This window comes from Lepidochelys kempii, chromosome 9 (assembly GCF_965140285.1).
Source record: "Lepidochelys kempii isolate rLepKem1 chromosome 9, rLepKem1.hap1, whole genome shotgun sequence".
Taxonomy (NCBI): Eukaryota; Metazoa; Chordata; order Testudines; family Cheloniidae; genus Lepidochelys; species Lepidochelys kempii.
This window is the reverse complement of record NC_136388.1, coordinates 6525152-6539205: the sequence shown is the minus strand read 5'-3', so window position 1 is coordinate 6539205 and position 14054 is coordinate 6525152. Positions and strand designations below refer to the sequence as shown.

Below are 14054 nucleotides of genomic sequence, written 5' to 3'. Positions count from 1 at the left end.
TTTGTGCCGTCTAAACTCAGGGCTCTCACTTGCCATTGGAAGTGAGCAGAACCCACACTCTGGCCTGTGCTTCACAGGTATGTCTACATTGCAAGTGAAGGTGTGATTGTAGTAAGAGTAGACGCAGATTGTAATGCAGACATGGTGGAACAGGCAGGCTTCACCACGGGCTCCCCTAACGAAGGTGCCGGGGTATGCATTCTGGTTGCTAACCCCTGCCACTCCAGCAACTCTATTGTTACCCCCGAGCTAGATTAAAACTAGCACAGGTAGGCCTATCTGTGCCACAACCACACCTTCACTAGCACTGCTGACCCACCCCACAGAAGAGCAAGTGGAATGAGGCAGAAACAGAGTACAGAGGCACAAGATGGGTAGAGATGGAAGGAAAAGAGAGAACGATGATGAGAGACCAGAAAAGAGAAGTGAAAAGAGGGTATTCTTAAACCCTCACAAACCAAAAGAAAGGGAAAAAAACCTTATCCAAAGTAAAGACTTGACCCTGAAAAGGGATCCACGCCTGAGGCGCTAGGACGTCTGCGAGGGTCCTTGCTATTGACTTTACGTGTAAGGAACTCAGACGCCATGGTGACGGGCAGCAGGATAAAAGAGATCGTAGATCAGGGAAGAAACCACCCTCTCCAACCCATCACCAGCCCAAGTCCCCCTGGCATAATTCCATCTATCCCACGACTACCCCCAGGGCTGGGTGGTCCCATTGCCAGACCCCCAGGGCTAGGCTGATCACCGGCCCCAGGCTGGCCCCGGCTCCCGACCCCCACCCAAGCCGCGGGGGAAGGTAACGACCCCGCTGATCCCCGCTCCCCCTGAGGTCCCAGGCGCACGTGGTTTTCCCGGAGCCACGTGCTGCGCTGCGCTGCTCCTTCACCAGCGCCCCCCCCCCCCGAACCCCACCGGAGCGCAGCCGCCTATTGGTTACATTGCCCCTTCTCCCCAGCGGGCACGACCTCTCGCTGTAACGCGCGCTCCGATTGGTCAGCGGCAGCCCCGCGCGGGTTGGTGGGCCTTCCGCGCCCGCAGCCCGGCGATTGGGCGGCATTCGGGCGGGCGGGCGGAGCTAGCCGCGCCGCCCGCAGGGGTTGGTCCGGCGGGGCGAAGGGGGGCGGGACAAAGCATAAGCTGGAGGTTGGGGGGGGGAGGGGCGGCGCTCTCACTCTCTCGCTTCAGTCCCGGGCGCAGTCGAGTCGAGTCGCTGCTCGCGGCGCTGCCTGTCGCACACGGACCCAGCCGCCCCGCACCGCCATCATGGTGAAGATCGCCAAGGTGAGGCCCGCGGAGGGGGGCCGCCCAGCCCGGGGAGCGGCGGGCCCGAGGCGGAGCCTTCCAGGCCCCATCCGTGAGAGGGGCGAGCGGCGGCGGCCAGGCCCCCGTCGGGTGGCGGTGCCGGGGGTCGGTTTCTCGTCCCCCCCACCCCCACCCCCACCCCGGGCTCCCGGAGGGGAGCGGGTTTCTAATCCCGACCCCGAAGCCAGCCGGTTTCGCGCGGCCTCTCCCAGCCCCCGAGGCCGGTGGCCGGCTCCGCCACGGGCCGCAGGACTCGGGGCGGTTTCTAGGCCTCTTTCCGGCCGTTCTGTGTGCGCGCGCGGGGGGGGGGGGGTTCTAGGCTCCCCCCCTCGGGGCTCGCGACGGAAGCTAGAGGGTCGGGGCGCGAGCGCGCGCGCGCGCGAGGAAGGGGGGGGCGGGGCCGGAGGCGCGCGCTGCCGGATGGGAAGGCCTCAGGCTGCGTGCGCCGCGTGGGGGCGGCGGCCACGTGGTCTCTGCGGAGCCGCAAGCGCGCGGCGCGGCCCTGCCTGGGTCCCACATGGTTCAGGGCCCTTTGTCGGTCCCGCCCGCGGCTCGGGCGGGCGGGTAGGGAGGGGGCTCGGCCTGGCCGCGGCGCTGCCGGCTCCTCCAGGGCACGTGCGGGCTTGTCGAGCAGCGTGGCTGGGGGCGGGCGGGCTGGGGGCCCCCCAGCGTCCCATCGCTCTGCTTTAGGAAAGGTCTGCAGGTGAATTAACGTTACAAACGGTTCGGGAAGCGGAAAGTTTTTTTCTCCTGTCGACGGAAGTTGGTCCCATAAAAGATCCCGCCTCGCTCCCCTTGTGTTTCGGGTTCACGAGCAGGCATTTTAGCGGATCTGAAAAACGTGTTGGTCGCTGCGGATTTCTAAATTTGATAGGAAGTAGTGGCGGCCTGCCGTAGTGATACTTCTGCGAGCACGCACAATATGGAAACAATTTTGCTAAAATGGCACTCGGCTTAAATGTTTTATGGCTTTGGTGTATTTTATAATCTTTTGTCGATAGGTTTGTAAATTGGAAGATGGAATGGGTGAACTTTAACGTGTGCTCCTGTTTCACGTTTCTTCTTTCAGAATCCGAAGAATCAAGCCAAACAGAAAAAAGTGGCTCCTCCTCCCCCAAAGGAGGTAGAAGATAGTGAGGAGGAGGACTCCTCGGAGGAAGAGGACAGCAGTGAGGAAGAGGTGATCATTTTACATCTGGATTCTATTGTGCTCCATGTTACTTTGGGAATAAATTATTCGTTGGGAAAACCCAACCCAAAAGCCTTCAGTGAATGAAATAGGGAAATAAATACAATAAGTGATGAGAAAATACCATAAGTGATGAGACAATGAATTAGCATTAGCAAGTGGATATTTTGAGTGTAGCTAAATAACTTAAAGCTTTCAAATTTGGCTTTGTAAAATTTTGAGCCTGGTGGGGAAAGGCTGGCTTCTTGAATACTATACTAATTGTATTCTCTTTTCTATTTCTCCCCCATAAAGATAGTGGAGAATACTGCCATAGTTCTGTCAAAAAGTTCTGTCTATTCGTACTCTGCTCTTACCAAGGGTTCTTAATGTTGGTTTCTTTTTATACTTGGTAACCCCACCACCTCCAGATGTTCTAGTTGTGGAGGCAGAGAGGGGCAAAAAACAAGCGTAGAGGTAACATAAGTTATGTAGCAGGGAGGCTTATATTGTATATGTAAATGAGGGACAGTCCTTTGGTTCCCCGTGAGCTGCCAACGTGGCTTTACAGTCTGGTCCTGCAGTCTTTCTAGGCACTCCAGCAGAGGGGCTAGTTGGATGAATGGTTGTGGTGGGTTTAATTTAATCTAATTTTGGAGTTGTGTACACTCGTTTGACTTGTCTGTTTCTCTAAGGTTGTTCCTCAGAAGAAAGTGGTAACACCAAAAGCAGCAGTTACACCTGGCAAAAAGGCTGCCACTCCAGCCAAGAAGGTAGTTGCCACTCCAGCCAAGAAGGTAGTTGCCACTCCAGCCAAGAAGGTAGTTGCCACTCCAGCCAAAGGAGCTAAAAATGGAAAAAATGCGAAGAAAAAAGACATGGAGGAGGAGGAGGAGGACGACGACAACAGCGAGGAGGATGAAGATGACTCTGGCAAGTCAAAATTCACTTTTCTGTTAAATGCTTTGCCATCGTTGAACAAAATTACCTCAACCTAAATAGCTCCTATTTGTCCATATCACAAACCAGTGTGCAGTTCAGCACAACTGGCGGCTCTTAGTCAAATGAGACACAGGGTTTGTGTAGCAAAGGTGGGGGGTAGAGAGGACCGTACTAAGTTAAAGTAGCAGAGCTGTTTGGAGGAAGTTTGTATGGGCTCCCTCTCGTGCATGGTTCAAGCCAATGATTAATTGTTTATCACAGCTTTCTTTACCAGCATTTCAGAGAGTACATTTCTTGAGCAAACCTGAATTAACAGTATAAATCAGAGATGGGCAAACTTTTTGGCCCAAGGGCCACATCTGGGTGGGGAAATTGTAAGCAGGGCCATGAATGTAGGGCGGGGGAAGGGGGTTGGAGTGTGTGGGGGGGTGCAGTGTGTAGAAGGGGGCCCAGGGCATGGGGGTTGGGGTGCGGGGCCTGGCACCACTTATCTCGAGTGGCGGTGGGGCTAAGGCAGGCTCCCTGCCTGCCCTGGCCCCGTGCCACTCCCCGAAGTGGCCAGCAATAGTTTGTGGGCTGGTACCACCCCCAAAGCTCCCGTTGGCTGCAGTTTCCCATTCCCAGCCAATGAGAACTGCATGGAGTGGTGCCTTCAGGCAAGGGCAGTGCACGGAACACACACACACACCACCCCACCCCAGCTTCTGGGATTGAATCTTGTGGGCTGGATTGAAAGTACGGCCTGACGGCCCGAATCTGGCCCTCAGGCCGTAGTTTGTCCTCCCCTGGTATAAATGCTGTTTATAGCATGCATACTAGTGAGTGATAAACTCTTGTTACAGATGAATCTGAGGAGGAAGTAGCAATGCCTGTAACACCTGCAGTCAAAAAGCCCGTACTGGCAAAACCTGTGGCAGTACCTGCAAAACAAGAATCTGACAATGATGACGACGATGAGGATGACGACGACGAGGAAGATGATGGTGTGTAGGCTACGCTGGTTATGGGAAGGCTTAGGTTATATAGTTTTGATCATTTTTAGTTGGCTTGAACCCACAGAGGCTGACATGGCACTAATAATGTACTTAGCTCTTTGTATTATTGAAACTGGTTTGCTAGCCTATTTCACATATGGCAGACCTGATTTTATAAGGCCACTGACGCCTACAAATAAAACTAAGGAGTGTATTTGAGTTTAACAAGTTTTTCCTATTGCCGCTTTCTGTGGCGCATGTTACTACCTACTGGATGCTACTAATGGGTAGCACTTTAGGATATGGGTAGCACTTTAGGATATGTCTACATGCCAATAAAACGTCCGCAGCTGGCTTGTGTCAGCTGACTCAGGCCAGCCACAGGTGTTTCATTGCAGTGTAGACATAGGCTAAGAGACCTCAGTCAGGTCCAGGATCAAATTGTGTTAAGCACTGTAAAACAAATGAGTCCCTGCCCCAAAGAGTTTGCAAACTGAAATGGACAAGACGAAAGAGTGAGACGCATGGCCCGTTTTACCAGAGGGGAAATGAGGGTGGAGATTCCTTCCTCAGTTCCACAGGAATTGAACAATTGAAATTGAATTGAACCCATGAAAGATAGTTTGCTTTGATGTTTCAGACTCTGAAGTTGAGGCAATGGACATAACCCCAGCAAAAGGAAAGAAAGCTGCTCCAGTGAAAGCTGTTCCAATGAAAGCAAAGGCAGACTCTGAGGATGATGACGAAGATGAGGATGAGGATGATGACGAAGATGAGGATGAGGACGACGACGAGGATGAGGACGACGACGATGAGGAAGGTGAGCTGACTGTTCTATGTTTGTGTAAATCCCTGCTGCGTAGTAATACACAGAACTCATCTTCAGCAGCAGTAGGCAAGAAGTATGTCCAACCCTGTCTTCCAAAGCTGGAACTGATGAACAAACTCTGAAATGATGTGATGAAAATCACAATGAAAGTTTCTCAAGATAGTCAAGTACTGATCCAGTGTGACGGAGGGTGGGGGTGTCACTGGATGCCTTACTTATTATTCTAAGATCCTTCTAATGTATCTTCCCATACCACAGAGTCTGTGAAGGAAATTCCCGGAAAACGAAAGAAGGAAATGCCCAAGCAAAAAAGTGTCCCAGAAGCCAAGAAAAAGAAAACTGAAGGTATGTTAGTGTGATGCATCCTTTAATGTGTTCTAAGTGCAGCTAAAGTCAAGGCTCCCCTTACTGCAGTGCTCCAGAGAAAATGTTCAAAATTTTTTCATTTAATGTGGGAAGGTACTAGCTGGGGAACTTGTACTAAGGGGTTTGAATCTTTGGCTTTTATATGGTGCTGCCAGCACAAATGATGAATACTAGGGACTTAATACTGAAGTCTGATGTGACTTTGATATAAACTGATGTGCCGTAGTCCTTTAGAGTAAGATGCCTCCAATTTGATCATCCTTTAATTTGCCTAATTGAACTTCACTTATTCTTAAAGAAACTGCTTCAGCTTTCTCCCTGTTTATGGGAAACTTGAACGCCAGCAAGGACTATGAGGAACTGAAGACTGCCATCAAGGAGTTCTTTGGCAAAAAAGACCTTCCAGTTCTGGAAGTCAGAATTGGTGGTTCCAAGTAAGCTCTTCACTATAATTCTGCTGCCACTCTCTTTATACCAAGCTGTAAACTACTGGCACAGTTAGGAGGCATAACTGGGACAAACAAAATGTTTAAGTGATCATTGAATAGTATGTGGAACTGTTAAACCAAGTTCAGCCGTATGCTATTATGAACAAGGTGGAGCATTTCCTCTCAGGACCGGTAGATGCTTCAAGCAGCATGCCCATACTAAAGAGGAAGGCTGCAGTCTTCATTTTATGCAATTTATGTATAGCCCTTGTTTGGGTAGCTGAGTCTACGCTATTATACTTTTCTAAAGAGCTATTTTTTGAGTGTCTTGGCAGTTTGGTTTCATTTTTCTGAAAATATTTAGTACTGAACAACTAATTCTTACTAGTTCTGTGACTTGGGTAAGTGTGTCCATTTGGCAGATGTTCAAAGAGGTTAGGTGACTTTTCTGGGGAGGCACAGGAAATCTGTCCTGATTTGAATCAGGACTGTTTTAAAGAACTACACCAGCCCATCTTGTAACTGAGATGTAAATGGTCTTGATGCATTTGGATCTCTAAATTTGAGTTCCAATCTGAAAACTTGTTGTCTTAGTAAAGCAATCAACATGATAGGTTCCTTGTCGAGGGTCACAGCTCTTCTGACTATGTTAGTTGTGTAATGTTTGTTTTGATGGCTTCCACTGTAAAGCTGCTTCAATCATTTAACTCTTTTTGAAGGCAGCTCTTAGGGTAGGTGTACACTGCACTCTAAGGCTTTGTCTACACTGGACTTTCATTGGCAACACTTTTTTGTCATTCAGTGGTGTGGAAACACCCCCACCCCCCATGACAAAAGTTTTGCCAACCAAAAGTACTGGTGCGAACAGCTACCGCCGCTCGTTGGAGGTGAGAGGAGGGTTTTTTTGGCATCGGGAGAGCTCTCTCCTGCCGACAAAAAGCGGCCACCTTGCGTGCCTTTTAGCGGCACAGCTGTGTCACTAAAAGGTGCGTGGCGTAGGCATAACCTAAGTCCGGTCCTGATTCAGCTTTGAGCACAAGTCCCCTTTCCATCCACACACACATCGGTCTGACTTGTATCAGCAAGCAAGCAGGACTTCGATCCTAGGGTGGGCCGCCACTGTGATTCTGGTCCAAGCCCTTGTCATTTTACAATGTGGATGCAGCTCAAGCCGCAGGCCCAAGTCAGGAGGTCTGTGCAGTGCAGGGTGGGTGCATTAGCATGGCTGTGACACCTGAGTCCAGCAATTGTGAGCTCAGGGTTACAGTGCAGTGTGGATGTTCAAGCGTGGGTTTGGAAACACCAAGTCCATAAGCCTGGGTTGCACAGACTATGGTTTACAATGCAGTGTAGACATAGCCTTATTGACTATACTTCCACAATGTGTTCTGACACTAACTCCAAAGTTCTGTGTATTAAAGTCTTTCTCCTTTCAGGCGGTTTGGATATGTAGATTTCTCATCAGCTGAGGATCTGGATAAATCCCTTGAATTTAATGGGAAGAAATTCATGGGTTTGGAAATCAAACTGGAGAAAGCAAGGAGTAAAGAAATCATTAAAGAAACAAAGAAAGGTATGAAAACTATCTTCGTTCTTTATCTGCTAGTTTTCTGGGTAACACATCTTGTCATGTTGAGTAAGCCAGTGACTAAGTGTCTTCTACTGGCCTGTTCAGTTTGGTGATTGTGGGTAATACCTGCAGAAATGGTTAATGGTTTTAAAACCATAATTTTGTTGTATCTTCATACTGTTCAAGAAAGAAATTGCACCTCTGATATAAGCACTTAGTAGTTAATCAGAAATCATTAAACTTACCTAACATTAAAAGTTTTGGTTGTATTAGTTTACCACTTCCTTATCAAAGCCTTGTTATATGGGTTGAGATTTTCAAAGAAGTCCGTCTCGGATATGGAGACGGAATTCAAGATGATCTGGATTGTGTTTTGGGGAATGTTCATATTACCAGCAAACCAGTATGTGGTAAAGATATTTCTGCTTTTGGATGTAGAGCCCTTAATGTGTAAGATTACAATTGTTCCTGGCACAAATACAAAATAATCAACTTTACTTGTATTTTGGTGACATAATTGAATTACTTTTGGCTTTCCTGGTGCTGGCATTTTGTTCACTGTGGTACAGTGTACCAGAGAACCTTAATTTTTTATTTTTATTTTTGTCTTTTTGTAGAAAGAGATGCCAGAACACTTTTTGTTAAGAATCTGCCTTACCGTATAACTCAGGATGAATTGAGAGAAGTATTTGAAGATGCGCTAGAAATCAGGCTAGTGACTGGCAAGGATGGGAGCAGTAAAGGGTATGTACTTGTGATAGTTTAATTTTTCCCAGGCATGCGTTGCCTGTTTAACATAGACTGATGTCTTTTTGCTGTCTTCAATGGCTATTTAGAATATTGAAATTAAGTACTTGTCCTAAAAGCATTATTTGGGTTTTAGCTTTTTGTGCATGTTCAACACTCCCCAAAGAAACAGCTTGTTCATCTGCTGTCTTCACCATTCTAGGATTGCCTATGTAGAGTTTAAAACAGAAGCTGAGGCAGACAAGGCACTAGAGGAGAAGCAGGGCACTGAAATCGAGGGTCGTTCCATCATCTTAGACTACACAGGAGAGAAGAGCCATGTAGAGACACAGAAAGGTATTTATGCAGCACTATTATGTGCTAAAGGTACATGATAGGCTGTGCTGCTATCACAAGCAAATTATAGCAGTTCACAGGAATCCTTTGGGTAACACGGAGGGAATCTTGTGTATTTCTTCTCCCTCTTTTCTTTCTACTTTCAATCCCATGCACTTCGTGCCATTTTATATAGTTCTAATTTGCATATTAGTGGGTAAGATGTCTCAGACTTGAGTCAGCCTGCCCCGTCAGGCTTGACCTTGTGAAACAAGTACCTTCATTCTCTAGACCTTGACCTAGAGAGAGAGTGTTGTACATTGGTGAAATTCTTGGATTTGGGGATTTGTTTTGAAGGCCGTCAATCCAGCACCTTGCACAAAGGACACTTAAACCATTCTTAAACTCTAGAAGGATTTAAGTTGTACAGAGATTCTCCAGTTCTGAACAATCTAGGTAGTCCAGATACCAATTACCCTGACATACAATACACTAGATGCCAATTAAGTGTATGAAGGTTATTAGCTTGTGCTTGGGAGTCGTCCTTGTGCATGGTCCCTGAGGCAGATACCGTAGTGGAGCAAAGAATACCCCATTCCCTCTTGCTCCTAAAAGCACTTGGTTTAGTTTGGAAAAGTCTGCCTGTAAGTGTGCAGTTCTAAGTTGTCTTTCTCTTTTCCTGATAGGTGGAGAGTCAAAGACCCTAATTGTGAACAACCTCTCATACAATGCAACAGAAGAATCTCTTCAAGAATTGTTTGAAAAAGCCTCTGCTATCAGGATGCCACAAAATAACCAGGGCAAGCCTAAAGGGTGTGTAAGAGTGGACTCCTCTCCCCCCACCCCCACCCCCCAAAAAAAAAAAACTAACAAAACCTAAGTGATCCAGCCCCGTAGTAAAGATTTGAATATTGGCAGCATGACTGGTTCCATGCTATCTAGGATCCATATGGGAACAAGTCTCCAGTCTGATCAGAATTTTTCTCCACCTAGATATGCGTTCATCGAATTTTCCACATTTGAAGATGCTAAGGAAGCTTTGAATTCCTGTAACAACACAGAAATTGAAGGCAGAACAATCAGACTGGAATTCAGCACACCAGCTGGACAGAAAGGTGGTGGTAACTCCAGAGGAGGATTTAGTCGTAAGTGACCTGTGCTTTATCCTGACCTACAGTGGTTTTGAGACTTTGATGCAGCTATAATTCATGCACACTTAATTCTGTTCCCCAAAAATCATTTGATGTGGATAAATGATATAAAAAGACCTGCTTCTCAGATGCTAGGAACAACAGCAAGAGTTAAGTTTAAGAGGTGGATATGATGACTGAGATACTGATGAAATAATCTGAAAATTCCTCTGGATAGTCTGGTACTGATCAAGCTGTGTTAATTTTAGTTATGATTATACCTTCATGACTAAACTTGTTTTTTGTGAGCATTTCTGTTGTAAATGCTTCAAGTCTAACAGGACAGTTTTTGTTTTTCCCCCAGGTCAGAAACGAGGGTGGGGGAATTTCTTGGCATAAGTTGCTAATTTTTTTTCCCCTCTTTTAAAATCTCAAAAGAAAAACACTTTAGCTGTTTCTGTGTCAGTCACTTAAATGTTTTTGGCCTTTCTATTTTTGCAGTTGTGGCCCAGAAAAGCAACCTTATGTTGATGTAGATAATGGCTTTTATCTGACATCTCAGTTAGTCAACAGTGTTCAATTGGCTAACTTCTCTTTTTTCTAATGTAAAAGGGCTTGATGTATGGTGGCTGGGAACCTGGCTCACATATCTATCTTAAGGCAGAAACTTTACAAAAGTGGTTGATCTGAAAATGGATTCTCTTTGTTTAGAACAAACCAAAACGCTGTTTGTCAAAGGCCTTTCTGAGGACACCACAGAGGAGACATTGAGGGATTCGTTTGAGGGCTCTGTCAATGCCAGAATAGTCATGGACCGAGATACTGGCTCATCCAAAGGGTATGTTAAATTCTAATCTGGAGATGGTATAATTCACTTCCTATTGGAAGAGGTCTAGATTAATCGATTGAAATCCTAACTGACCTTGGATTGGTATTAATAACGTTGTCAACTAGTTGCTAAGAGGAAACAGGCTTGCAATCTTGAATATCCTGTGAACAGTAAAGGTGTAACATCCTCCCTTCTCAATGAGCTCCTTCCTGCCGTAAAATCAGTGGCAGCCTATGGATTCGCACGAGAAGAAAATTAAGTGCTCAGTGCTGGCATATTCACCTTCTGGCTTTAGATGGGTGATTAGTCAAGGCTGTGGGACACTGTGAATGTGTGTGCTTGTGTTACAAGCTGTGCATAGTCCTGTAGCACTCCTGACAGGATGGTCATGGAAAAATGGTGGTGTAGATCTTCTGCTCTGACTACCAGTGGGCCAATATTAATAGTGCAAACAGATCCTTCATGATAAGGTGCTCCCTCCCCGCCCAGTAGCTCATACCAGTTTATTAAATCGAGCCTCCTTTGGGATATTTAAAGGTCACAGCTTTGATCGCTGGTCCAACATCAGACGCCCACTAATTTGGACTGAAAGCGTTGTGAAGAAGCAGCATAGTCTAGGGTTCAGTATGGAACTTGCCTCCTTTAACTGAGCATTCTTGCTGCAAGGAGCAGGTTACACGGATAATGCAAAGACTAAATATAGGATGGTGGGAAGCCAAATACAGTGGAACTGCGCACAGACAAACCTGCGTGGTTTTTTTTAAATGCATACATTAGTGTAGCTCTTCAGTATGCATGGTATTCTAGTGAAGGGTGGAGCTGTGTTGCGTGGCTCACTTCAGTGGAAGGTGAACTCTTGTCTCTTCACTACCTTGCATAGATTTGGGTTTGTGGACTTCAGCTGCCCAGAAGATGCCAAAGCAGCTAAAGAAGCTATGGAGGATGGAGAGATTGATGGAAACAAAGTGACCCTTGACTATGCCAAGCCCAAGGGTGATGGTCAGCGTGGCGGTGGATTTGGCAGTGGATTTGGCGGTGGATTTGGCGGACGCGGAGGAAGAGGAGGACGGGGTGGCAGAGGTGGATTCGGTGGACGGGGTGGCGGCAGAGGATTTGGAGGTACGAAGAAAATATAACCAAAACTTAGCATGTTATTGACTTCAGGCAACATTTTAGATAAATCGAAGACTGACTAATCCCAGGCTAGGCGCATGCTTTCAGATTCTCTGAGGTGGCACATTGGAATACTAACATGTGCATTCCCTTCCATGTACTGTCATCTTCCAAGCACATACTGAGGGGGAATACTAACTTCTGAGTCAGGCTAAATGCAGCTTGGTTCCTAATCTCTCCAATTTCTTCCAGGTAGAGGAGGTGGCTTCCGGGGAGGCAGAGGAGGAGAACACAAGCCACAAGGGAAGAAGATAAAATTTGATGACTAAGCGTTCCCTTTTCCTTCCTTCTCCTGCTATCTGAAAGGACTCTGGGGTTTTTATTCTGTCACCTTGTTTTGACACGGAGCCTTCTGAGGACATTCCAAGATGCAAAGCAGTACTGTGAGCCACTTGGGAAAAGTAACTATCATTTCAAAGAGTGGCAGCTTGACTGCCCGGCTATTCAAGTGAACTTTTTAAAGAAATGAGTGCTAGATGTGGGAGTTTCCCCCTGTCTGTGAGTTGTCTTGAATTTATAACGTTTTACCCCATGTACAAAAATATTTTTTTCCCTATAAATTTCCGTAGGTTTTTTGCTGTAAAAATGCAGACCGTTTTATCATTTTTTGTGCTTCGGCACCCTGTCTCAGACAGATTAAAGGGCCTGAACTGGTGCATGTCTTCCTGCCATTCTTCTTCAAGTACTGATGAGTTAGCAATCTCGGACAGGAAAGCAAGCAAGCTGTAGACTAGAGCCCTGCTGTGGAACTGGGATCTTGCAGGACCTGCTTTTGTCATAACAGGAGTGGGTGAGAGCAGGATTAAAAAATAGTCCCATGCAGGGCTCTACTCTGGATGAACCTTTGAACCTGTTTATATGTAGCGGTACTAGTTTGTCTAAGATCTCTGCTTGCCACCTCTTGTTGCTCAAAGAGTGCACACTCTAACTCACCGTAGAATGGCTGTTCCAAATCCCATTCCTGTGCTCGCAAGCCTCCAATATTGCAAGTTGCCATTTGAAAGGCGTGTAGCAGCTCAGTATATAGGATCACTGTGACGGTAGGATGGACAAGTCTGAGATTTAAAAACTGCTGCCTGTGAAAGCAGGTGGAGGGAAATACAATATTATGGCTTGGGCAAAGCATTTAAAAAAAAAAAAAAGCACCCTGCATTCCTAAGGGTGGTGTTAAACGCCCAGCTCACTTGCTGTAGCTCTGTGCCCCATCTGTTATGTTCAGAGTTACAGAATCTAAACTCATAAATGAAAGTTTCTAGCCTTCTTGGTTGGGAATAAAACCTAAATATACACTGTTAGAACTTTGTCTTCCCAAAACATTTAACCAGCTCCATTGCTTTAGCTCTAACAACTGATGATGTCTTAAATGCATATCTGATTCATTGCTTCCTGATGTATATGGGGAATGGAGCATGTGGGGCTGGGAATTAGGACTTCTTCCCTGGAGGGAAATGTGGAGGAAAGGAAGAGAGGAAACCTCTCCCTGCTCCTATCACTGAAGTCATGGAGATTAAACTAAACATTTCACTAAATAAAACTTGGCTAGCTAGACAGAGCACATCAGTTACACAAATCAGACTGTTCCAAGTTTAGCTGTCCTGTAGTAATTTAAGCTGTCTAATGGAATATATCAAAACAGACAAGTCGTGGAGAATTTTAGAGGTTTCCTGAAAGACGATATTCTCTAATGTAACAAAACTCTAAAAAGTGTGAGCCTGCCACTTCTGTCAGTAAATCTAATTCTTGCCGTAGAAGCTTATTGGAACATCTGTCATGGATCTCTTACCTTCTCTTATGCTGTGCATAACAAGTCATCTTTTACATTCCTTTGAATGCCAAGCTGATAGAGCTGACACTAGACTGGTGAAATGACGTGTGCAGAGGCCCCATTGTATTAGGCACAGGATGGAGTAAAAGTATACCTATTCCGAAGTGTTTAACATCTGCATCGATAAAGACAGGCTGGGAGAAGGAAATCTCCATCTAGGGCTGGAGGCCTAGTGCGTAAGCATTTTGCCCAACGTAACAGGAAGTCTGACACAAATTTCTATGTGAGCACCAAAAGGCATCATATTTCAGTGGTGTGAGCACATGAGTGTTGGAATCTGATTTTCCTCCTGTCAACTGTAATTACACCTGTGTTTCCCATGTAAGCTGGGATATCACTTAGTCTGTGTGGATTTTCTCTGCTAAAAAACTAGCATTTGCCTCAGTAATGTCAGATTACTTGGCACAGTGCTGATTTAAAAAAAAAAAAAAAATTTGATGTATTTCCACACTT

At 46.3% G+C, this 14054-nt stretch overlaps 1 protein-coding gene and 4 non-coding genes across 6 annotated transcripts; all 5 read left to right on the top strand.

Moving 5' to 3' along the window:
• The first annotated feature begins 1149 nt into the window (after positions 1 to 1149).
• Positions 1150 to 12431, top strand: NCL (nucleolin). Of its 2 annotated transcripts, XM_073359135.2 has the most exons (15): positions 1150 to 1284; positions 2375 to 2485; positions 3169 to 3406; positions 4258 to 4398; positions 5030 to 5209; positions 5477 to 5563; positions 5883 to 6018; positions 7449 to 7585; positions 8200 to 8326; positions 8532 to 8665; positions 9331 to 9457; positions 9638 to 9789; positions 10486 to 10612; positions 11484 to 11722; positions 11969 to 12431. In XM_073359135.2, the coding sequence occupies exons 1-15, from the start codon at positions 1267 to 1269 to the stop codon at positions 12043 to 12045; spliced, it is 2031 nt and encodes a 676-aa protein (XP_073215236.1). In that variant the 5' UTR covers positions 1150 to 1266; the 3' UTR covers positions 12046 to 12431. The 2 variants fall into 2 exon arrangements, with proteins under 2 accessions (XP_073215236.1, XP_073215237.1); XM_073359136.2 differs by lacking the exon at positions 4258 to 4398 and having other exon boundaries at positions 1196 to 1284.
• On the top strand, positions 5318 to 5397 carry LOC140917813 (small nucleolar RNA SNORD20). The gene has a single exon (XR_012161004.1). It is a non-coding gene; the product is annotated as a small nucleolar RNA SNORD20 (small nucleolar RNA).
• Positions 5738 to 5805, top strand: LOC140917811 (small nucleolar RNA SNORD82). Its single transcript, XR_012161002.1, has one exon. It is a non-coding gene; the product is annotated as a small nucleolar RNA SNORD82 (small nucleolar RNA).
• On the top strand, positions 9960 to 10028 carry LOC140917812 (small nucleolar RNA SNORD20). The gene has a single exon (XR_012161003.1). It is a non-coding gene; the product is annotated as a small nucleolar RNA SNORD20 (small nucleolar RNA).
• On the top strand, positions 10792 to 10929 carry LOC140917805 (small nucleolar RNA SNORA75). Its single transcript, XR_012160997.1, has one exon. It is a non-coding gene; the product is annotated as a small nucleolar RNA SNORA75 (small nucleolar RNA).
• Positions 12432 to 14054: the final 1623 nt, after the last annotated feature.